At 43.1% G+C, this 25353-nt stretch overlaps 2 protein-coding genes across 2 annotated transcripts in view; both read right to left on the bottom strand.

Annotated features, from left to right (window-relative positions):
• Nucleotides 1–1951: 1951 nt before the first annotated feature.
• Nucleotides 1952–21288, bottom strand: zgc:162707 (UPF0524 protein C3orf70 homolog B). Its single transcript, XM_052523294.1, has 2 exons — nt 20717–21288; nt 1952–5393 (listed from the first exon to the last, which is right to left on the bottom strand). Exons 1-2 carry the CDS (start codon nt 20898–20900, stop codon nt 4381–4383), a joined length of 1197 nt encoding a protein of 398 aa, XP_052379254.1. The 5' UTR covers nt 20901–21288; the 3' UTR covers nt 1952–4380.
• Nucleotides 21289–24261: 2973 nt separating this feature from the next.
• The window catches only part of ehhadh (enoyl-CoA, hydratase/3-hydroxyacyl CoA dehydrogenase), a 35794-nt gene continuing 34702 nt past the window's right edge, over nt 24262–25353 (bottom strand). The window contains exon 10 of the mRNA XM_052523292.1: nt 24262–25353. This exon is cut by the window's right edge and continues 59 nt beyond it. Within this exon, the coding sequence (XP_052379252.1) occupies nt 25046–25353 (308 nt within the window). The 3' untranslated portion in view covers nt 24262–25045.

Genomic DNA, 25353 nt, shown 5'->3' with positions numbered 1-25353 from the left:
CATTCGAGAACACAGGGGCTATGCCACTCCAAACCAACAGTCCATTCTAGAACACAGAGGCTATGATGCTCCAAACCAACAGTCCATTCTAGAACACAGAGGCTATGACACTCCAAACCAACAGTCCATTCTAGAACACAGAGGCTATGACATTCCAAACCAACAGTCTATTCTAGAACACAGAGGCTATGACACTCCAAACCAACAATCCATTCTAGAACACAGAGGCTATAACATTCCAAACCAACAGTCCATTCTAGAACACAGAGGCTATGATGCTCCAAACCAACAGTCCATTCTAGAACACAGAGGCTATAACATTCCAAACCAACAGTCCATTCTAGAACACAGAGGCTATGACACTCCAAACCAACAGTCCATTCTAGAGCACAAACCAACAGTCCATTCTAGAACACAGAGGCTATGACTCTCCAAACCAACAGTCCATTCTAGAACACAGAGGCTATGACTCTCCAAACCAACAGTCCATTCTAGAACACAGAGGCTATGATGCTCCAAACCAACAGTCCATTCTAGAACACAGAGGCTATAACATTCCAAACCAACAGTCCATTCTAGAACTCAGAGGCTATAACATTCCAAACCAACAGTCTATTCTAGAACACAGAGGCTATGACACTCCAAACCAACAATCCATTCTAGAACACAGAGGCTATGAAGCTCCAAACCAACAGTCCATTCTAGAATACAGAGACTATGACACTCCAAACCAACAGTCCATTCTAATGTGTAGTACTGAACAGTACTGTATGGTAATGGATAGTACTGAACAGTACTGTATGGTAATGAATAGTACTGAACAGTACTGTATGGTAATGAATAGTACTGAACAGTACTGTATGGTAATGGGTAGTACTGAACAGTACTGTATGGTAATGGGTAGTACTGTATGGTAATGAGTAGTACTGGACAGTACAGTATGGTAATTGTGGTAGTACTGTATGGTAATGAATAGTACTGAACAGTACTGTATGGTAATGAATAGTACTGAACAGTACTGTATGGTAATGAATAGTACTGAACAGTACTGTATGGTAATGGATAGTACTGAACAGTACTGTATGGTAATGAGTAGTATTGTATGGTAATGAATAGTACTGAACAGTACTGTACGGTAATGAGTAGTATTGTATGGTAATGGATAGTACTGAACAGTACTGTATGGTAATGAGTAGTATTGTATGGTAATGAATAGTACTGAACAGTACTGTATGGTAATGGATAGTACTGAACAGTACTGTAAGGTAATGAGTAGTATTGTATGGCAATGAATAGTACTGAACAGTACTGTATGGTAATGGTTAGTACTGAACAGTACTGTATGGTAATGAATAGTACTGAACAGTACTGTATGGTAATGAGTAGTATTGTATGGTAATGGATAGTACTGAACAGTACTGCATGGTAATGAGTAGTATTGTATGGTAATGAATAGTACTGAACAGTACTGTATGGTAATGAATAGTACTGAACAGTACTGTATGGCAATGGATAGTACTGAACAGTACTGTATGGTAATGAATAGTACTGAACAGTACTGTATGGTAATGGTTAGTACTGAACAGTACTGTATGGTAATGAATAGTACTGAACAGTACTGTATGGTAATGAATAGTACTGAACAGTACTGTATGGTAATTGTTAGTACTGAACAGTACTGTACGGTAATGAGTAGTATTGTATGGTAATGGATAGTACTGAACAGTACAGTATGGTAATTGTGGTAGTACTGTATGGTAATGGTTAGTACTGAACAGTACTGTACGGTAATGAGTAGTATTGTATGGTAATGGATATTACTGAACAGTACTGTATGGTAATGAATAGTACTGAACAGTACTGTATGGTAATGAATAGTACTGAACAGTACTGTATGGTAATGAGTAGTACTGAACAGTACTGTATGGTAATGGGTAGTACTGAACAGTACTGTATGGTAATGGTTAGTACTTTATGGAAATGAGTAGTACTGGACAGTACTGTATGGTAATGAATAGTTCTGAACAGTAATGTATGGTAATGGTGGTAGTACTGTATGTTAATGAGTAGTACTAAACAGTACTGTATGGTAATGAATAGTGCTGAAGAGCACTGTATGTTATCGGATAGTACTGAACAGTACAGTATGATAATGGGTAGTACTGAACAGTACTGTATGGTAATGGATACAGTGCAGTATGATAATGGGTAGTACTGAACAGTACTGTATGGTAATGAATAGTACTGAACAGTACAGTATGATAATGGGTAGTACTGAACAGTACTGTATGGTAATGGATACAGTGCAGTATGATAATGGGTAGTACTGAACAGTACTGTATGGTAATGAGTAGTACTGAACAGTACATTATGGTAATGGATACAGTGCAGTATGATAATGGGTAGTACTGAACAGCACTGTATGGTAATGAGTAGTACTGAACAGTACATTATGGTAATGAATACAGTACAGTATGATAATGGGTAGTACTGAACAGTACTGTATGGTAATGAGTAGTACTGAACAGTACATTATGGTAATGAATACAGTACAGTATGATAATGGGTAGTACTGAACAGTACTGTATGGTAATGAGTAGTACTGAACAGTACATTATGGTAATGGATACAGTGCAGTATGGTAATGAGTAGTACTGAACAGTACATTATGGTAATGAATACAGTACAGTATGATAATGGGTAGTACTGAACAGTACTGTATGGTAATGAGTAGTACTGAACAGTACATTATGGTAATGAATACAGTACAGTATGATAATGGGTAGTACTGAACAGTACTGTATGGTAATGAGTAGTACTGAACAGTACATTATGGTAATGGATACAGTGCAGTATGGTAATGAGTAGTACTGAACAGTACATTATGGTAATGAATACAGTACAGTATGGTAATGGGTAGTACTGAACAGTACTGTATGGTAATGAGTAGTACTGAACAGTACATTATGGTAATGGATACAGTGCAGTATGGTAATGAGTAATACTGAACAGTGCATTATGGTAATGAATACAGTACAGTATGGTAATGAGTAGTACTGAACAGTACATTATGGTAATGAATACAGTACAGTATGGTAATGAGTAATACTGAACAGTGCATTATGGTAATGAATACAGTACAGTATGGTAATGAGTAGTACTGAACAGTACATTATGGTAATGGATACAGTGCAGTATGGTAATGAGTAATACTGAACAGTACAGTATGATAATGAATACAGTACAGTATGGTAATGAGTAATACTGAACAGTACAGTATGATAATGAATACAGTACAGTATGATAATGAATATAGTACAGTATGGTAATGAGTAGTACTGAACAGTACATTATGGTAATGAATACAGTACAGTATGGTAATGAGTAGTACTGAACAGTACTGTATGGTAATGAGTAGTACTGAACAGTGCATTATGGTAATGAATACAGTACAGTATGGTAATGAGTAGTACTGAACAGTACTGTATGGTAATGAGTAGTACTGAACAGTACAGTATGATAATGAATATAGTGCATTATGATAATGAATACAGTACAGTATGTGCTGTGCTGTGATTCTGAGCAGTTGCTCCGGTGTGAACGACCACCTCAAGAGGAAAGGAGACAGTAACTTCACTGCTTCCGGTCAAGGTAATAAAGTACATAGTAGATGTGGGAATCACTGGTCCTCTTTCCTCTTAGGTTACCATGCTTTGCTCTGGTAAACATGTGATTTGGTATTTCCACACGGTATCATTGGCTGATAGGAGTTGAGTAGTTGTGTCTTCACAGCAGGTAGAGGAAGGAATGTGCTTTCTTGATTGACAAACAACTTCAAAGTTCTCTCTGAAAATTTCAACTGTGATTCTAATTTTAGAAGCAGGCAGGAGTTGTTGACGCAAGGCTTGGTAGTTGGTAGTTAAGGGGCTGATAAAGGCTGTGATTGGCTGTTGATGGACTAGTAAGTAGTATATTTGGTCAGCTGCTGTGAGTGTTAAAGGACATGTTTTCCTCCGTATTTCTAGTCAAATCTTTGCTACAGTAGACAGCTCCATCTATCTAACAAACCATGCAGGGGTTCTGGAGAGATATAGAGTGGGGTGGAGAACCAGAGACCATTCAAACCTGGGATCCTTGACCGTCTCTGAGAAAACACATAGGGGCATTATCATGTGGGGTTACCTACTGTATATCTGACCACAACAAAGTCAACTCCACTAGGTGGACTGTAGGTCCCTTAAATCCAACTTAAATCCAACTTAAATCCAACTTGAGAAATCTGGAGCTGGTTTTCAAATGTTCCCAGGGAGGCTGTGTGCTCCATATATATAGTAGAATATAGTTGTATCTCTCTGGTGTGCTCAGTGAAGTGTCTGTCTGTCACACAGTGGTCTCAATCTTCTCTATGATCTCCACCATGGACCTAGAGGGAGACAACAGAGAGGTCTCATCCTGGTCCCAGAGACTACAGAGGCTAGATTTCCCATCTCCATCGGCGCTCAACACTTCATTCTGATCCTCTAACTCTGACTCACAGGATTCCAGGTAGTGCCGACCTAGCGCGTTGATCCCAGAGTCCTCGGAGCTGGATGGAGAGGAGCAGTGGTCCATCTTGGGTCCTTTCAGCTTGTCTACAGGGCTGTGGTGGCGGTGCTCCCTCTGGTCTACTGGGGTGCTGTAGTAATGCTTGTCCACAGAGCTTTTGTAGTGTTGTGGTATTTTGTTGTAGTCCACAGAGGGGTGATGCTTGTCTAGAGACGATTTGTGTTGCTTCTCACCGTGTGCAGGGGGATTGTGTTGGTGCACAGGGCTTTTGTGGTGGGGCTTGTCCACGGGGGGCTGTAGTGTGTTGTGGTGGTGGTCGTTGTGAACAGATCGTGTTGGCTTACTGGGAGGAGGCACCTGAGGAGGAGCAGCAGCAGGAGGAGGTGCCGCAGCAGGAGGAGGAGCAGCAGCAGGAGGAGGTGCAGCAGCAGGAGGAGGTGCAGCAGCAGGAGGAGGTGCCACAGGAGGAGGAGGTCCCGCAGCAGGAGGAGGTGCCGCAGGAGGAGGAGGTGCAGCATCAGGAGGAGGTGCCGCAGCAGGAGGAGGTGCAGCAGCAGGAGGAGGTGCCGCAGCAGGAGGATCAGGGATGGGAGGAGGAGAACGTTGAACATAACACATCTTCCCGTTGATGCGTTTGACGATGTAGTCGTCGATGAAGAGGTCTGCTATGACACAGTATTTGGGCGACTGAAGGAACGGCGGGGACTGGAAGCAGGGGGCGATCTTCAGGAAGCGTTCGGTGAGGGAGACAGACAGGTTCATGGTGGGTGGGGCCTCAGAGGGGTCAGAGGGTACCGCCGTGCTCGGCAGCTGGCACACACTGGTCATGGGCTGGTAAACATATTTACCTGCACAGACAGGAAGAGAAACACAACAGAAGAAATGTAAATATACTAACCAAGACAAGAGCCTCTTGGTGCTTTGACTCTGAGCCGTTTTGAATACTGACAACCTGGGATTAACAATCAGATATTCATCAAACTAATGACAAGAGTTTAACAATCAGATATTCAGAGTTAAAGGTGGAGGCTAAACAGTAGTGTTGAAGGTGGAGGCTAGACACTAGTGTTGAAGCGGGACAACACCACAGAGTTAAAGGTGGAGGCTAAACAGTAGAGTTAAAGGTGGAGGCTAAACCGTAGAGTTAAAGGTGGAGGCTAGACAGTAGAGTTAAAGGTGGAGGCTAGACACTAGTGTTGAAGAGGGACAACACCAGAGAGTTAAAGGTGGAGGCTAAACAGTAGAGTTAAAGGTGGAGGCTAAACAGTAGAGTTAAAGGTGGAGGCTAGACAGTAGAGTTGAAGAGGGACAACACCAGAGAGTTAAAGGTGGAGGCTAGACACTAGTGTTGAAGAGGGACAACACCACAGAGTTAAAGGTGGAGGCTAGACACTAGTGTTGAAGGTGGAGGCTAGACACTAGTGTTGAAGAGGGACAATACCACAGAGTTAAAGGTGGAGGCTAAACACTAGAGTTAAAGGTGGAGGCTAAACAGTAGAGTTAAAGGTGGAGGCTAAACAGTAGAGTTGAAGAGGGACAACACCAGAGAGTTAAAGGTGGAGGCTAAACAGTAGAGTTAAAGGTGGAGGCTAAACACTAGAGTTAAAGGTGGAGGCTAAACACTAGAGTTAAAGGTGGAGGCTAAACAGTAGAGTTGAAGAGGGACAACACCAGAGAGTTAAAGGTGGAGGCTAGACACTAGTGTTGAAGAGGGACAACACCACAGAGTTAAAGGTGGAGGCTAGACAGTAGAGTTGAAGAGGGACAACACCAGAGAGTTAAAGGTGGAGGCTAAACAGTAGAGTTAAAGGTGGAGGCTAAACAGTAGAGTTGAAGAGGGACAACACCAGAGAGTTAAAGGTGGAGGCTAGACAGTAGAGTTGAAGAGGGACAACACCAGAGAGTTAAAGGTGGAGGCTAGACAGTAGAGTTAAAGGTGGAGGCTAAACAGTAGAGTTAAAGGTGGAGGCTAAACAGTAGAGTTAAAGGTGGAGGCGAAACAGTAGAGTTGAAGAGGGACAACACCAGAGAGTTAAAGGTGGAGGCTAGACAGTAGAGTTAAAGGTGGAGGCTAGACACTAGTGTTGAAGAGGGACAACACCAGAGAGTTAAAGGTGGAGGCTAGACAGTAGAGTTAAAGGTGGAGGCTAGACACTAGTGTTGAAGAGGGACAACACCACAGAGTTAAAGGTGGAGGCTAGACACTAGTGTTGAAGAGGGACAACACCACAGAGTTAAAGGTGGAGGCTAGACAGTAGAGTTAAAGGTGGAGGCTAGACAGTAGAGTTAAAGGTGGAGGCTAGACACTAGTGTTGAAGAGGGACAACACCAGAGAGTTAAAGGTGGAGGCTAGACACTAGTGTTAAAGGTGGAGGCTAGACACTAGTGTTGAAGAGGGACAACACCATAGAGTTAAAGGTGGAGGCTAAACAGTAGAGTTAAAGGTGGAGGCTAGACACTAGTGTTGAAGAGGGACAACACCACAGAGTTAAAGGTGGAGGCTAGACAGTAGAGTTAAAGGTGGAGGCTAAAAAGTAGAGTTGAAGAGGGACAACACCAGAGAGTTAAAGGTGGAGGCTAGACACTAGTGTTGAAGAGGGACAACACCAGAGAGTTAAAGGTGGAGGCTAGACAGTAGAGTTAAAGGTGGAGGCTAAACAGTAGAGTTGAAGAGGGACAACACCAGAGAGTTAAAGGTGGAGGCTAGACACTAGTGTTAAAGGTGGAGGCTAGACACTAGTGTTGAAGAGGGACAACACCACAGAGTTAAAGGTGGAGGCTAGACACTAGTGTTGAAGAGGGACAACACCACAGAGTTAAAGGTGGAGGCTAGACACTAGTGTTAAAGGTGGAGGCTAGACACTAGTGTTGAAGAGGGACAACACCACAGAGTTAAAGGTGGAGGCTAGACACTAGTGTTGAAGAGGGACAACACCACAGAGTTAAAGGTGGAGGCTAGACAGTAGTGTTGAAGAGGGACAACACCACAGAGTTAAAGGTGGAGGCTAGACACTAGTGTTAAAGGTGGAGGCTAGACACTAGTGTTGAAGAGGGACAACACCACAGAGTTAAAGGTGGAGGCTAGACACTAGTGTTGAAGAGGGACAACACCAGAGAGTTAAAGGTGGAGGCTAAACACTAGTGTTGAAGAGGGACAACACCACAGAGTTAAAGGTGGAGGCTAGACACTAGTGTTGAAGAGGGACAACGCCACAGAGTTAAAGGTGGAGGCTAGACACTGGTGTTGAAGAGGGACAACACCACAGAGTTAAAGGTGGAGGCTAGACACTAGTGTTGAAGAGGGACAACACCAGTAAGTTAAAGGTGGAGGCTAAACAGTAGAGTTAAAGGTGGAGGCTAGACACTAGTGTTGAAGAAGGACAACACCACAGAGTTAAAGGTGGAGGCTAGACACTAGTGTTAAAGGTGGAGGCTAGACACTAGTGTTAAAGGTGGAGGCTAGACACTAGTGTTGAAGAGGGACAACACCACAGAGTTAAAGGTGGAGGCTAGACAGTAGAGTTGAAGAGGGACAACACCAGAGAGTTAAAGGTGGAGGCTAGACAGTAGAGTTAAAGGTGGAGGCTAGGCACTAGTGTTGAAGAGGGACAACACCAGAGAGTTAAAGGTGGAGGCTAGACACTAGTGTTGAAGAGGGACAACACCACAGAGTTAAAGGTGGAGGCTAGACAGTAGAGTTGAAGAGGGACAACACCAGAGAGTTAAAGGTGGAGGCTAGACAGTAGAGTTAAAGGTGGAGGCTAGGCACTAGTGTTGAAGAGGGACAACACCAGAGAGTTAAAGGTGGAGGCTAGACACTAGTGTTGAAGAGAGAAGATTGAAAAGCATTTGCTAAAAATAAAAAATACACTACAATATGAGATAAACAGTATTTCTCGTTGGTACTGTAGGCCTAATCGTCTACACCACATTTATCTGGGCATTTCAGCGGATCATTTGAATCACTAGGCTGCTGCACATTTTAGATGGAGACATTAAAATCGTGAGATTACATCTGACTGAGATTACGATGTTACGGACTGCTACCATGTGAAGGTCTAAACTGCTACTACTGCTGAGACGCTGATAGCAAACTGAAAATTGCTTCTGGCAGCATCTCGAATAGCACTCCATTTCCTATATAGTACACTACTTTGGGCATTGTGGGCCCTGGACAAAAGAAGTGCACTATAAAGGGAATAGGGTGCCATTTGGGATGCAGAGATACGCTTTCTACTGTGCTGAGGATTTCCAAACCTGTCACAGAGAGAATCAATAAAGAGACCATGTTCACTGTTGAGCCTGTCAGGTATGGTTATGACTCCTGCTTTACCTTTAGTAACAGTAGTAGTAGTGGTAGTAGTGGTAGTAGTAGTAGTAACAGAGAGAATCAATAAAGAGACCATGTTCACTGTTGAGCCTGTCAGGTATGACTCCTGCTTTACCTTTAGTAACAGTAGTAGTAGTGGTAGTAGTGGTAGTAGTAGTAGTAACAGAGAGAATCAATAAAGAGACCATGTTCACTGTTGAGCCTGTCAGGTATGACTCCTGCTTTACCTTTTCAGACAGTCAGGATGTAAACAGACAGTAGTAGTAGTGGTAGTAGTGGTAGTAGTAGTAGTAACAGAGAGAATCAATAAAGAGACCATGTTCACTGTTGAGCCTGTCAGGTATGGCTCCTGCTTTACCTTTAGTAACAGTAGTAGTAGTAGTAACAGAGAGAATCAATAAAGAGACTATGTTCACTGTTGAGCCTGTCAGGTATGACTCCTGCTTTACCTTTAGTAACAGTAGTAGTAGTGGTAGTAGTAGTAGTAACAGAGAGAATCAATAAAGAGACTATGTTCACTGTTGAGCCTGTCAGGTATGGCTCCTGCTTTACCTTTAGTAACAGTAGTAGTAGTAGTGGTAGTAACAGAGAGAATCAATAAAGAGACTATGTTCACTGTTGAGCCTGTCAGGTATGACTCCTGCTTTACCTTTTCAGTAACAGTCAGTAGTAGTAGTAGTAGTAACAGTAGTAGAATCAATAAAGAGACTATGTTCACTGTAGTAGCCTGTCAGTAGTATGACTCCTGGTAGTACCTTTAGTAACAGTAGTAGTAGTAGTGGTAGTAACAGAGAGAATCAATAAAGAGACCATGTTCACTGTTGAGCCTGTCAGGTATGGCTGACTCTGCTTTACCTTTTCAGACAGTCAGGATGTAAACAGACAGTAGTAGCTAGTAACAATAGTAGTAGTAACAGTAGTAGTGGTAGTAGTAGTAGTAACAGTAGTAGTAGTGGTAGTAGTAGTAGTAGTGGTAGTAGTAGTAGTAATAGTAGTAGTAGTAGTAGTAGTGGTAGTAGTGGTAGTAACAGAGAGAATCAATAAAGAGACTATGTTCACTGTTGAGCCTGTCAGGTATGACTCCTGCTTTACCTTTTCAGACAGTCAGGATGTAAACAGACAGTAGTAGCTAGTAACAATAGTAGTAGTAACAGTAGTAGTGGTAGTAGTAGTAGTAACAGTAGTAGTGGTAGTAGTAGTAGTAGTGGTAGTGGTAACAGTAGTAGTGGTAGTAGTAGTAGTAACAGAGAGAATCAATAAAGAGACTATGTTCACTGTTGAGCCTGTCAGGTATGGTTATGACTCCTGCTTTACCTTTTCAGACAGTCAGGATGTAAACAGACAGTAGTAGCTAGTAACAATAGTAGTAGTAACAGTAGTAGTGGTAGTAGTAGTAACAGTAGTAGTAGTAACAGTAGTAGTAGTAGTAGTGGTAGTAGTAGTAGTAACAGTAGTAGTGGTAGTAGTAGTAGTAACAGTAGTAGTAGTAACAGTAGTAGTAGTAACAGTAGTAGTGGTAGTAGTAGTAACAGTAGTAGTAGTGGTAGTAGTAGTAACAGTAGTAGTGGTAGTAGTAGTAACAGTAGTAGTGGTAGTAGTAGTAGCAACAGTAGTAGTAGTAACAGTAGTAGTAGTAACAGTAGTAGTAGTGGTAACAGTAGTAGTAGTGGTAGTAGTAGTAGTAACAGTAGTAGTGGTAGTAGTAGTAGTAACAGTAGTAGTAGTGGTAGTAGTAGTAGTAACAGTAGTAGTAGTGGTAGTAGTAGTAGTAACAGTAGTAGTAGTGGTAGTAGTAGTAGTAGTGGTAGTAGTAGTAGTAACAGTAGTAGTAGTGGTAGTAGTAGTAGTAACAGTAGTAGTAGTGGTAGTAGTAGTAGTAACAGTAGTAGTGGTAGTAGTGGTAGTAACAGTAGTAGTAGTGGTAGTAGTAACAGTAGTAGTAGTGGTAGTAGTAGTAGTAACAGTAGTAGTAGTGGTAGTAGTAGTAGTAACAGTAGTAGTGGTAGTAGTAGTAGTAACAGTAGTAGTGGTAGTAGTAGTAGTAACAGTAGTAGTAGTGGTAGTAGTAGTAGTAACAGTAGTAGTGGTAGTAGTAACAGTAGTAGTAGTGGTAGTAGTAGTAGTAACAGTAGTAGTGGTAGTAGTAGTAACAGTAGTAACAGTAGTAACAGTAGTAGTGGTAGTAGTAGTAGTAACAGTAGTAGTAGTGGTAGTAGTAACAGTAGTAGTGGTGGTAGTAGTAGTAACAGTAGTAGTGGTAGTAGTAGTAGTAACAGTAGTAGTAACAGTAGTAGTGGTAGTAGTAGTAGTAACAGTAGTAGTGGTAGTAGTAGTAGTGGTAGTAGTAGTAGTAACAGTAGTAGTGGTAGTAGGAGTAACAGTAATAGTAGTGGTAGTAGTGGTAGTAGTAGTAGTAGTAGTAACAGTAGTAGTGGTAGTAGTAGTAGTAACAGTAGTAGTGGTAGTTGTAGTAGTAACAGTAGTAGTGGTAGTAGTAGTAACAGTAATAGTAGTGGTAGTAGTGGTAGTAGTAGTAGTAACAGTAGTAGTGGTAGTAGTAGTAGTAACAGTAGTAGTGGTAGTAGTAGTAGTAACAGTAGTAGTAGTAGTAACGGTAGTAGTGGTAGTAGTAGTAGTAACAGTAGTAGTGGTAGTAGTAGTAGTAACAGTAGTAGTAGTGGTAGTAGTAGTAGTAACAGTAGTAGTGGTAGTAGTAACAGTAGTAGTAGTGGTAGTAGTAGTAGTAACAGTAGTAGTGGTAGTAGTAGTAACAGTAGTAACAGTAGTAGTGGTAGTAGTAGTAGTAACAGTAGTAGTAGTGGTAGTAGTAGTAGTAGTAACAGTAGTAGTAGTAACAGTAGCAGTAGTAACAGTAGTAACAGTAGTAGTAGTGGTAGTAGTAGTAGTAACAGTAGTAGTAGTGGTAGTAGTAGTAGTAACGGTAGTAGTAGTAGTAACAGTAGTAGTAGTGGTAGTAGTAGTAGTAACAGTAGTAGTAGTGGTAGTAGTAGTAGTAACAGTAGTAGTAGTGGTAGTAGTAGTAGTAACAGTAGTAGTATTGGTAGTAGTAGTAGTAACAGTAGTAGTAGTAACAGTAATAGTAGTAGTAACAGTAGTAGTAGTGGTAGTAGTAGTAGTAACAGTAGTAGTAGTAGTAACAGTAGTAGTAGTGGTAGTAGTAGTAGTAACAGTAGTAGTAGTAACAGTAGTAGTAGTAGTAGTAGTAGTAGTAGTAGTAGTGGTAGTAGTAGTAGTAACAGTAGTAACAGTAGTAGTGGTAGTAGTAGTAACAGTAGTAGTAGTAGTAGTAGTAACAGTAGTAGTGGTAGTAGTAGTAGTAACAGTAGTAGTAACAGTAGTAGTGGTAGCAGTAGTAGTAACAGTAGTAGTGGTAGTAGTAGTAGTGGTAGTAGTAGTAGTAACAGTAGTAGTGGTAGTAGGAGTAACAGTAATAGTAGTGGTAGTAGTGGTAGTAGTAGTAGTATTAGTAACAGTAGTAGTGGTAGTAGTAGTAGTAACAGTAGTAGTGGTAGTAGTAGTAGTAACAGTAGTAGTGGTAGTAGTAGTAACAGTAGTAGTGGTAGTAGTGGTAGTAGTAGTAACAGTAGTAGTGGTAGTAGTGGTAGTAGTAGTAACAGTAGTAGTGGTAGTAGTGGTAGTAGTAGTAGTGGTAGTAGTGGTAGTAGTAGTAGTGGTAGTAGTGGTAGTAGTAGTAACAGTAGTAGTGGTAGTAGTAGTAGCAGTAGTAGTAGTAGTAGCAGTAGTAGTATTAGTAGTGGTAGTAGGAGTAACAGTAATAGTAGTAGGAGTAACAGTAGTAGTAGTAGGAGTAACAGTAGTAGTGGTAGTAGTAGTAACAGTAGTAACAGTAGTACTGGTAGTAGTAGTAGTAACCGTAGTAGTGGTAGTAGTAGTAGTAGCAGTAGTAGTAGTAGTAGTGGTAGTAGTAGGAGTAACAGTAATAGTAGTGGTAGTAACTGTAGTAGTAACAGTAGTAGTAGTAGGAGTAACAGTAGTAGTAGTGGTATTAGTAGTAGTAGTGGTAGTAGTGGTAGTAGTAGTAACAGTAGTAGTGGTAGTAGTAGTAGTAGTAGTAACAGTAGTAACAGTAGTAGTGGTAGTAGTAGTAGTAACAGTAGTAGTAGTGGTAGTAGTAGTAGTAACAGTAGTAGTGGTAGTAATAGTAACAGTAGTAACAGTAGTAGTGGTAGTAGTAGTAGTAACAGTAGTAGTAGTGGTAGTAGTAGTAGTAACAGTAGTAGTAGTGGTAGTAGTAACAGTAGTAACAGTAGTAGTGGTAGTAGTAGTAGTAACAGTAGTAGTGGTAGTAGTAGTAACAGTAGTAACAGTAGTAGTGGTAGTAGTAGTAGTAACAGTAGTAGTAGTGGTAGTAGTAGTAGTAACAGTAGTAGTAGTGGTAGTAGTAACAGTAGTAGTGGTAGTAGTAGTAGTAACAGTAGTAGTAGTGGTAGTAGTAGTAGTAACAGTAGTAGTGGTAGTAGTAGTAACATTAGTAGTAACAGTAGTAACAGTAGTAGTAGTAGTAACAGTAGTAGTAGTAACAGTAGTAGTAACAGTAGTAGTAACAGTAGTAGTAACAGTAGTAGTAGTAACAGTAGTAGTAACAGTAGTAGTAGTAACAGTAGTAGTAACAGTAGTAGTAGTAACAGTAGTAGTAGTAACAGTAGTGAAAGTAGTAGTAGTAACAGTAGTAGTAGTAACAGTAGTAGTAGTAACAGTAGTAGTAGTAACAGTAGTAGTAACAGTAGTAGTAACAGTAGTAGTAATAGTAGTAGTAGTAACAGTAGTAGTAGTAACAGTAGTAGTAACAGTAGTAGTAACAGTAGTAGTAACAGTAGTAGTAACAGTAGTAGTAGTAACAGTAGTAGTAGTAACAGTAGTAGTAACAGTAGTGGTAGTAGTAGTAGTAACAGTAGTAGTAACAGTAGTAGTAGTAACAGTAGTAGTAACAGTAGTAGTAACAGTAGTAGTAGTAACAGTAGTAGTAACAGTAGTAGTAACAGTAGTAGTAACAGTAGTAGTAGTAACAGTAGTAGTAACAGTAGTAGTGGTAGTAGTAGTAACAGTAGTAGTAGTAACAGTAGTAGTAACAGTAGTAGTGGTAGTAGTAGTAATAGTAGTAGTAGTAACAGTAGTAGTAATAGTAGTAGTAGTAACAGTAGTAGTAGTAACAGTAGTAGTAATAGTAGTAGTAGTAACAGTAGTAATAGTAACAGTAGTAGTAACAGTAGTAGTAGTAACAGTAGTAGTAGTAACAGTAGTAGTAACAGTAGTAGTAACAGTAGTAGTAGTAACAGTAGTAGTAACAGTAGTAGTAACAGTAGTAGTAGTAACAGTAGTAGTAACAGTAGTAGTAACAGTAGTAGTAGTAACAGTAGTAGTAACAGTAGTAGTAACAGTAGTAGTAACAGTAGTAGTAACAGTAGTAGTAGTAACAGTAGTAGTAACAGTAGTAGTAACAGTAGTAGTAACAGTAGTAGTAGTAAGAGTGGAAGCAGTGGTAGTAGTAGTGGTAGTAGTAGTAGTAGTAGCAACAGTAACAGTAGTAGTAGTAGTAGTAGTAGTAGCAGCAGTAGTAGTAACAGTAGTAGTAGTATCAATAGTAACAGTGGTAGTAGTAGTAGTAGTAATATCAGTAGTAGTAGTAGTAGTAGTAGTAGTAGTAGTGTATTAATGTCAGTAGTAACAGTGGTAGTAGTAGTAATATTAGAAGTAGCAGTAGTAGTAGTAGAATAAGTAGTAGCAGTGGTAGTTTTGGTGGTGGTAGTAGTAGTGGTGGTAGTAGTAGTAGTAGTAGTTGTAGTAGTAGTAGTAACTGTACTAGAGTAGTACATGTGGTAGAGTAGTACATTTAGTAGTGTTAGTAGTAGTTGTAATAGCAGCAGTAGTAGTGGTAGTAGTAGTATTGGCAGCAGCAACAGTTGTAGCATTAGTAGCAATATAAGTAGTAGCAACAGTAGTAGTATTAGTAGCAGCAGTAGTAGTACTACTCGTAGTAGTAACAAGAGTAGAAGTAGTAGTAATGGTAGTGATAGTAGTAGTAGTATCAATAGTAACAGTGGTAGAAGTAGTAACAGTAGTAGTAGCAGTAGTAGTAGTAATAATAGTAGCAGTAGTAGTAGTAGTAGTAGTAGTAGTAGAAGTAGACTAGTAGTAGTAGTAACAGTAGTAGTAGCAGTAGTAGTAGTAATAATAGTAGCAGTAGTAGTAGTAGTAGTAGTAGTAGTAGTAGAAGTAGACTAGTAGTAGTAGTAACAGTAGTAGTAGTAGCAGCAGTAGTAGTAGTAATAGTAGTAGCAGTAGTAGTAGTAGTAGTAGTAGTAGCAGCAGTTGTAGTAACTTCAAACATCTGCTATCTGAGCAGCTAACCGATCGCTGCAGCTGTACATAGTCTATCGGTAAATAGCCCACCCATTTTTACCTACCTCATCCCCATACTGTTTTTATTTATTGACTTTCTGCTCTTTTGCATACCAGTATCTCTACCTGATCATCTGGTCATTTATCACTCCAGTGTTAATCTGCAAAATTGTAATTATTCGCCTACCTCCTCATGCCTTTTGCACACAATGTATATAGACTCCCCTTTTTTTTCTACTGTGTTATTGACTTGCTAATTGTTTACTCCATGTGTAACTCTGTGTTGTCTGTTCACACTGCTATGCTTGGCCAGGTCGCAGTTGTAAATAGCCTACCTGGTTAAATAAAGGTGAAATAAAAATTAAAAAAAATAAAAATAGTTTGTTGGTGATGTGGACACCAAGGAACTTGAAGCTCTCAACCTGCTCCACTACAGCCCATCGATGTTAATGGGGTCCTGTTCGGTCCTCCTTTTCCTGTCGTCCATAATCATCTCCTTTGTCTTGATCACGTTGAGGGAGAGGTTGTTGTCCTGGAACCACACGGCCAGATCTCTGACCTCCTCCCTATAGGCTGTCTCGTCGTTGTCTGTGATCAGGCCTACCACTGTTGTGTCATCAGCTAACTTAATGATGGTGTTGGAGTCTTGCTTTGCCATGCAGTCATGTGTGAACTGGGAGTACAGGAAGGGGCTGAGCACACACACCTGAAGGGCCCCAGTGTTGAGCATCAGTGTGGTAGATGTGTTGTTGCCTATCCTTACTACCTCGGGGCGGCCCGTCAGGAAGTCCAGGATCCAGTTGCAGAGGGAGGTGTTTAGTCCCAGGGTCCTTAGCTTAGTGATGAGCTTTGAGGGCACTATGGTGTTAAACGCTGAGCTGTAGTCAATGAACAGCGTTCTCACATAGCTGTTCCTTTGGTCCAGGTGGGAAAGGGCAGTGTGGAGACTGTATATTGCCTCCACATTGACTCTGTACCGTAATACCCTGTATATAGCCTCCACATTGACTCTGTACCGTAACACCCTGTAGATAGCCTCCACATTAACTCTGTACCGTAACACCCTGTATATAGCCTCCACATTGACTCTGTACCGGTACCCCCTGTATATAGCCTCCACATTGACTTTGTACCGTAATACCCTGTATATAGACTCCACATTGACTCTGTACCGGTACCCCCTGTATATTGCCTCCACATTGACTCTGTACCGGTACCCCCTGTATATAGCCTCCACATTGACTCTGTACCGGTACCCCCTGTATATAGTCTCCACATAGACTCTGTACCGGTACCCCCTGTATATAGCCTCCACATTGACTCTGTACCGTAATACCCTGTATAGAGCCTCCACATTGACTCTGTACCGTAATACCCTGTATAGAGCCTCCACATTGACTCTGTACCGTAATACCCTGTATATAGCCTCCACATTGACTCTGTACCGTAATACCCTGTATATAGCCTCCACATTGACTCTGTACCGGTACCCCCTGTATATAGTCTCCACATTGACTCTGTACCGGTACCCCCTGTATATAGCCTCCACATTGACTCTGTACCGTAATACCCTGTATAGAGCCTCCACATTGACTCTGTACCGTAATACCCTGTATAGAGCCTCCACATTGACTCTGTACCGTAATACCCTGTATATAGCCTCCACATTGACTCTGTACCGTAATACCCTGTATATAGCCTCCACATTGACTCTGTACCGTAATACCCTGTATATAGCCTCCACATTGACTCTGTACCGTAATACCCTGTATATAGTCTCGCTACTGTTATTTTATTGCACCTTAATTATTTTTTATTTTTTACTTCAGTTAATTTTAGTAAATCATTTCTTTACACTTTTTTCCTTAAAACTGCATAAGGGCTTGTAAGTAAGCATATCATTGTAAGGTCTACACCTATTGTATTCAGCATATCACTGTAAGGTCTACACCTATTGTATTCGGGGGCATGTGACAAATCCAATTCGATTTGATCCTTTGTCAAATTGATGATCATCAATCAACGTAAATGTTAAAGCCTATAGACTACTGGGAAATAAGAAAAGCCTAACCCCTCAGTGGTACTCTTTCACTAGGATAATGTGATTGAGTTGTTGACAATAGCGGCCTATACTTCCTACAGTACTGCTTGCCTCGCAGCCTGGTCTCATAGACTGGACTTAACATAGTAAACGTAAATCTGGGAAACTCAAATTGGTTATGTTTTGGTTATATAAGTCAGCTGATAAATGTAACGACTCTCAAGGAAGCAATGGAGTAAAAACAAGCTTCTATTTTGGGATCTGATGGGTTCTGACAGTTGAACTAAGCTCATGAGGCATTTATAAATTACAATACTAAAAGTATATGCACTAAAAGTATATTACAAGGCTAAAAGTATGTGGACACCTGTTCATTTAACATCTCATTCCAAAAGTTTTTTTTTTTTTTTTTTTTTTTTTTTTTTTTTTCACCTTTATTTAACCAGGTAGGCTAGTTGAGAACAAGTTCTCATTTGCAACTGCGACCTGGCCAAGATAAAGCATAGCAGTGTGAACAGACAACACAGAGTTACACATGGAGTAAACCATTAACAAGTCAATAACACAGTAGAAAAAAAGGGGAGTCTATATACATTGTGTGCAAAAGGCATGAGGAGGTAGGCGAATAATACAATTCAGCAGATTAACACTGGAGTGATAAATGATCAGATGGGCATGTACAGGTAGAGATATTGGTGTGTAAAAGAGCAGAAAAGTAAATAAATATAAACAGTATGGGAATGAGGTAGGTGAAAATGGGTGGGCTATTTACCAATAGACTATGTACAGCTGCAGCGATCGGTTAGCTGCTCAGATAGCTGATGTTTGAAGTTGGTGAGGGAGATAAAAGTCTCCAACTTTAGCGATTTTTGCAATTCGTTCCAGTCACAGGCAGCAGAGAACTGGAACGAAAGGCGGCCAAATGAGGTGTTGGCTTTAGGGATGATCAGTGAGATACACCTGCTGGAGCGCGTGCTACGGATGGGTGTTGCCATCGTGACCAGTGAAAGTATGGGTATTAATATGGAGCTGGTCCCTCCTTTGCTGTTGGAACATTGCTGCTATAACAGCCTCCACACTTCAGGGAAGGCTTTCCACTAGATGTTGGAACATTGCTGCTATAACAGCCCCCACACTTCAGGGAAGGCTTTCCACTAGATGTTGGAACATTGCTGCTATAACAGCCTCCACTCTTCTGGGAAGCCTTTCCACTAGATGCTGGAACATTGCTGCTATAACAGCCTCCACTCTTCTGGGAAGCCTTTCCACTAGATGTTGGAACATTGCTGCTATAACAGCCTCCTCTCTTCTGGGAAGGCTTTCCACTAGATGTTGGAACATTGCTGCTATAACAGCCTCCTCTCTTCTGGGAAGGCTTTCCACTAGATGTTGGAACATTGCTGCTATAACAGCCTCTACTCTTCTGGGAAGGCTTTCCACTAGATGTTGGAACATTGCTGCTATAACAGCCTCTACTCTTCTGGGAAGGCTTTCCACTAGATGTTGGAACATTGCTGCTATAACAGCCTCTACTCTTCTGGGAAGGCTTTCCACTAGATGTTGGAACATCTGGACTTGCTTCCATTCAGCCACACAAGCATTAGTGAGATTGGGCGATTAGGCCTGGCTTGCAGTCTGCAATTCCTGCAATTCATCCCAGAGGTGTTCGATGGGGCAGAGGTCAGGGCTCTGTGTAGGCCAGTCAAGTTCTTCCACACCGATCTCGACAAACGATTTATTGTATGGACCTTGCTTTGTGCATAGGGGTATTGTCATGCTGAAACAGGAAAGGGCCTTCCCCAAACCTTTACCACAAAGTTGGAAGCACAGAACAAAGGGGCCTAGCCCGAACCATGAAAAACACCCCAGACCATTATTTGTCCTCCACCAAACTTTACAGTTGGCACTATGCATTCAGACATGTACCGTTCTCCTGGCCCCAAACTTTAAGGTGATACATTCGTGTAGGTAGCGCACTCCTGGCATCCGCCAAACCCAGATTCATCCACTGACAGATTTAACTACTGCCAGATTCATCCACTGGCAGATTCATCCACTGACAGATTTAACTACTGCCAGATTCATCCACTGGCAGATTCATCCACTGACAGATTTAACTACTGCCAGATTCATCCACTGGCAGATTCATCCACTGACAGATTTAACTACTGCCAGATTCATCCACTGCCAGATTCATCCACTGGCAGATTCATCCACTGACAGATTCATCCACTGGCAGATTCATCCACTGGCACATTCATCCACTGACAGATTCATTCACTGCCAGATTCAGCCACTGGCAGATTCATCCACTGACAGATTCATCCACTGACAGATTCATCCACTGACAGATTCATCCACTGGCAGATTCATCCACTGCCAGATTCATCCACTGACAGATTCATCCACTGGCAGATTCATCCACTGACAGATTCATCCACTGCCAGATTCATCCACTGACAGATTCATCCACTGGCAGATTCATCCACTGACAGATTCATCCACTGACAGATTTAACTACTGACAGATTCATCCACTGGCAGATTCATCCACTGACAGATTCATCCACTGACAGATTCATCCACTGACAGATTCATCCACTGACAGATTCATCCACTGCCAGATGGTGAAGCGTGATTCATCCACTGACAGATTCATCCACTGACAGATGGTGAAGCGTGATTCATCCACTGGCAGATTCATCCACTGACAGATTCATCCACTGACAGATTCATCCACTGCCAGATGGTGAAGCGTGATTCATCCACTGGCAGATTCATCCACTGCCAGATTCATCCACTGACAGATTCATCCACTGCCAGATGGTGAAGCGTGATTCATCACTCCAGAGAACACGTTTCCACTGCTAACCATTGCTCATTGTGATCTTGGGCTTATGTGCGGCTGCTCGGCCATGGAAACCCATTTTATGGAGCTATTGTGCTGACATTGCACGTTGCTTCCACTCGGTAGTGAGTGTTGCAACCGAGGACAGTTGATTTGCACACGCTTCAATACTCAGCGGTCGTGTTCTGTGAGCTTGTGTGGCCTACCACTTTGCGGCTTACAGTTGACCGGGGCAGTTCTAGCAGGGCAGACATTTGATGAACTGACTTGTTGGAAAGGTGGCATCCTATGATGGTGCCACGTTGAAAGGCACTGAACTCTTCATTAAGGCCTATTCTACTGCCAATGTTTGTCTATGGAGATTGCATGGCTGTGTGCTCGCTTTAATACACCTGTCAGTAATGGGTGTGGCTGAAATAGCCGAATCCACTCATTTGAAGGGGTGTCCACATAATTGTGTATATATAGTGTATATTCTTCCAGAATAAATGGGTATATATCATTAATTTAGAATACATTTAACAAAAAAATGCATGTTATGACTGTGTTCTTGTTTGCTAATAGCTACTTACAGTGGCACCAGCCCAAGTGGCAGCACCAGTGCAACTTGAAGCACTTTCCGTGGCTATGCGTGGCGCATATTAACAGCCCATCGCACGGCAAGAAGTCCGGTCTCCCGGCGCAGCTGCGGGCCAGTGCCTGCGCCTCGTCCAACTTATCACTCTTCGGACACTTCTGGGCTCCAAAATCTGCCATGAAGACATCGCCGATCACACCGATACAGAGGCGAACATCCGTCCGGTCAGATATCACATAACGGGGCGGAAATATCTAATGTGATTCTGGCCGGACAGGGAATACAATCTGAAAGTCTACTGTAAAACAAACGTCCGAAAATATGATGTAGCGCGTTATTTTGGGATAGGCAAAAGCAAAAACGAAACGCCCTATAAAAGTTGATATAGAAAGGAAATTCAGTGCTCAATCAATGTAGAGGTGGGTAAATTATCCGGCTGTCCTTTGGAGTCTATCGTTCTTCGAAGAAGCGAGTCGCACTTTCGATGTTCCAGAGATCAATCCATCCATCCACACTGGGAGGAAAAAGGTCATTGTCCCTGTTCTTTCTGCGTGCTGCAGACGCCGATCCATCCAGCGCACCCTTTCCCCTCCCTCTCACCCCCTCCCTCCCTCCCTCCCTCCCTCCATCTCACCCCTCCATCTCACCCCCTCCCTCCCTCTCACCCCCTCCCTCCCTCCATCTCACCCCCTCCCTCCCTCTCACCCCCTCCCTCCCTCTCACCCCCTCCCTCCCTCCCTCCCTCTCACCCCCTCCCTCCCCCTCTCACCCCCTCCCTCCCTCCCTCTCACCCCCTCCCTCCCCCTCTCACCCCCTCCCTCCCTCCCTCCCTCCCTCCATCTCACCCCCTCCCTCCCTCTCACCCCCTCCCTCCCTCCATCTCACCCCCTCCCTCCCTCTCACCCCCCTCCCTCCCTCTCACCCCCTCCCTCCCTCCCTCCCTCTCACCCCCTCCCTCCCCCTCTCACCCCCTCCCTCCCTCCCTCTCACCCCCTCCCTCCCCCTCTCACCCCCTCCCTCCCTCTCACCCCTCCTTCCCTCCCTCTCACCCCCTCCCTCCCTCCCTCCCTCTCACCCCCTCCCTCCCTCCCTCCCTCTCACCCCCTCCCTCCCTCTCACCCCCTCCCTCCCTCCCTCCCTCTCACCCCCTCCCTCCCTCTCACCCCCTCCCTCCCCCCTCTCACCCCCTCCCTCCCTCCCTCTCACCCCCTCCCTCCCTCCCTCCCTCTCACCCCCTCCCTCCCTCTCACCCCCTCCCTCCCCCTCTCACCCCCTCCCTCCCTCTCACCCCCTCCTTCCCTCCCTCTCACCCTCTCCCCCCTCCCTCCCTCCCTCTCACCCCCTCCCTCCCCCTCTCACCCCCTCCCTCCCTCTCACCCCCTCCCTCCCTCCCTCTCACCCCCTCCCTCCCTCCCTCTCACCCCCTCCCCCCTCCCTCTCACCCCCTCCCTCCCTCTCACCCTCCCTCCCTCTCACCCCCTCCCTCCCTCATACCCACTCGCTCCTATTCTCCTCAACTTTAACACAGAGACTCCAATAAATATGAATTCACATTTCTGCTATATGGCCGAATTTGATGCATATGTAATTCCTGGGCTTGTTTTTGGGGGCTTGAGAACTAATTTGGTTGTGAAGTCATAAAATATAGAATACACATATGAACAGCAACAGCAGAATGCCACTAGATGGCCATGTTACTGTGGTTTGAGTGGTAGACTAGGCTATAATCAGCCAATAGTTTGGGATGGATCAACATTGACACGACGGTTACCAGAAGAACAATGCAGGAGGATCATCCTTTTTCACTTTCAGTCAAGGGTTTGTTATTATTATTATTATTATTATTATTTAAATCTAGGGGAGGATCATGTCTCATCATGATCATCATGAGGAGCCTTTTTGTGGCACCTGACCACACGACTGAACAGTAATCCAAGTGGGACAAAACTAGGGCCTGTAGGACCTGCCTTGTTGATAGTGTTGTTAAGAAGGTAGAAACTAGGACCTCTCTTGTTGACAGTGCTGTTGAGAAGGTAGAAACTAGGACCTGTAGGACCTGCCTTGTTGATAGTGTAGTTAAGAAGGTAGAAACTAGGGCCTGTGGGACCTGCCTTGTTGATAGAGTTTTTAAGAAGGTAGAAACTAGGGCCTGTAGGACCTGCCTTGTTGATAGTGCTGTTAAGAAGGTAAAAACTAGGACCTGCCTTGTTGATAGTGTTGTTAAGAAGGTAGAAACTAGGGCCTGTAGGACCTGCCTTGTTGATAGTGCTGTTAAGAAGGTAAAAACTAGGGCCTGCCTTGTTGATAGTGTTGTTAAGAAGGTAGAAACTAGGGCCTGTAGGACCTGCCTTGTTGATCGTGCTGTTAAGAAGCAGCGATTACAGACTTGAGTCTTCTTGGGTATGATGTTACAAACTTGGCACACCTGTATTTGGGGAGATTTTCCCATTCTTCTCTGCAGATCCTCTCAAGCTCTTGTCAGGTTGGATGGGGAGTGTCGCTGCACAGCTATTTTCAGGTCTCTACAGAGATGTTCAATCGGATTCAAGTCCGGGCTCTGGCTGGGCCACTCAAGGACATTCAGAGACTTGTCCCAACCCACTCCTGCGTTGTCTTGGGGCTCTGGCTGGTCCAGTCAAGGATGGCGCACAATTGACCCAGCGTCGTCCGGGTTAGGGCTTGGTAGGCAGTCAATGTAAATGAGAATTTGTTCTTAACTGACTTGGCTAGTTAAATAAAAAAGTATTCAGAGACTTGTCCCGAAAACTTTCCTGCGTTGTCTTGGCTGTGTGCTTAGGGTCGTTGTCCTGTTGGAAGGTGAACCTTCATCCCACTCTGAGGTCCTGGGAGCACTGGAGCAGGTTTTCATCAAGGAGCTGTCAGAGTGACCATCAGGTTCTTGGTCACCTCCCTGACTAAAGCCCTTCTTCCCCGATTGCTCAGTTTGACCGGGCTGCCAGCTCTAGGAAGAGTCTTGGTGGTTCCAAACTTGTTCCATTTAGGAACAATGGAGGCCACTGTGTTCTCAGGGACCTTCAATGCTGCAGAACCTATTTCCTACCCTTCCCCAGATCTGTGCCTCGACACAATCCTGCCTTGGATCTCTGGACTAGTCCTTCTACCTCATGGCTTGGTTTTTGCTCTGACATGCACTGGGGGACCTTTATATAGACAGGTGAGCGCCTTTCCAAATCATGTCCAATCGATTGAATACATTTCGAGTCTCATAGCAAAGGGTCTGAATACTGGTTTTTTATTAATACATTTGCAAAGATTTCTAAAAACCTGTTTTTGCCTTTGTCAGATTTTTTCTTTAATTCATTTTAGAATAAGGCTGTGAAGGTACAAAATGTGTGAAAAGTCAAGGGGTCTGAATACTTTCTGAATGTACTGTATGTCTACATTTGGAAAGGCATATGTTTTGTATTTATTCATAAATGTTAGTTCCCTAAACATCTGGTTTTCATAACCCACGGAAACAATCTACCTAAAAAACAGCTAATAGCAACAAACCATAAATAGAAGTGATGGATTCATTCAAACCAGCCATAGCAATGTCTTTATTTACAATATTCATCGCACACACTTGTAATTCTGTAAAGTGAAAGCATACCTGTTGTGGGGTGGGGTCGCCCTGGTAGTAGTTGTAGGTTTTTACACAGTGCCTAAGACCAGTCTGAGTTCATTTGACCATTGGAAAAAGAGCTAACACAGGTTTTGATTGAATTGAGCCAGCGATCAGGCTGGTTCTCCACGGCTAAGAGACATGGGCCTGGTTGCAGATTCAGTCTGCATCAGGACCTCTCTCCACCCCGGTAAAGGCAGAATAATGGTTAATTAGTTTTGACAGGAGGGTGAATGAAATGCCAACAGCCAAAGGCTAAACCCCACTGATGTGGAAAACGCTATTAAGTTATGAGTATGACTTGTCAAAATACCCAATTCTCTGTTCAGCTAAATCTAAGCCAATTTACCCCAATTAAACACAATACAAAACCTACCCTCCATAAACGTGTCAGTGGGGATTATTTTGAAAGCACGAGAAAATGTATTATAGAAAATGTATTTATTACAGTAGATCACATTTCCTAAGATACTTGATGGGGGAAGGCACTGATACCCTAGAAATACCCCGAGAAATCACCCTAGAAATCCCCCGAGAAATCACCCTAGAAATCCCCCGAGAAATCACCCTAGAAATCACCCTAGAAATCACCCTAGAAATCACCCTAGAAATCACCTTAGAAATCCCTGGGCGTATCTCTTAATGTGAGACTTTATTATTCAATCACAGGGTTGCATTGACAGGTGATACTGGGGCATCTCAGAGCTGACTGTGGACTCTTTCTTTGTTGATGAACTCTCTCCACTTCTGGACCGGAGGACTTCCCACTGCGACCAGCCTCCGCAGCAGCGTACTGGGCTTCAGATGAGGCACGTCAGGGTGGTTGTGGTGGTGGTGCTGCAGCCTCTCCAGGATCCTGCCCAATCCCACCTGGCCTGCATGGAACATGGGTCCCCCGTGGTGCCGGGGCCAGCCGTACCCAAACACATAGATGGTGTCGATGTCTTCCGGTCCGGCGGCCATGGCATCCTGCAGGATGTTGAAGCCTTCATTGATCAGAGCGTAGA

Source organism: Oncorhynchus keta, chromosome 7 (genome assembly GCF_023373465.1).
Source record: "Oncorhynchus keta strain PuntledgeMale-10-30-2019 chromosome 7, Oket_V2, whole genome shotgun sequence".
NCBI lineage: Eukaryota > Metazoa > Chordata > Actinopteri > Salmoniformes > Salmonidae > Oncorhynchus > Oncorhynchus keta.
This window is presented reverse-complemented; position numbering and strand designations above follow the sequence as displayed.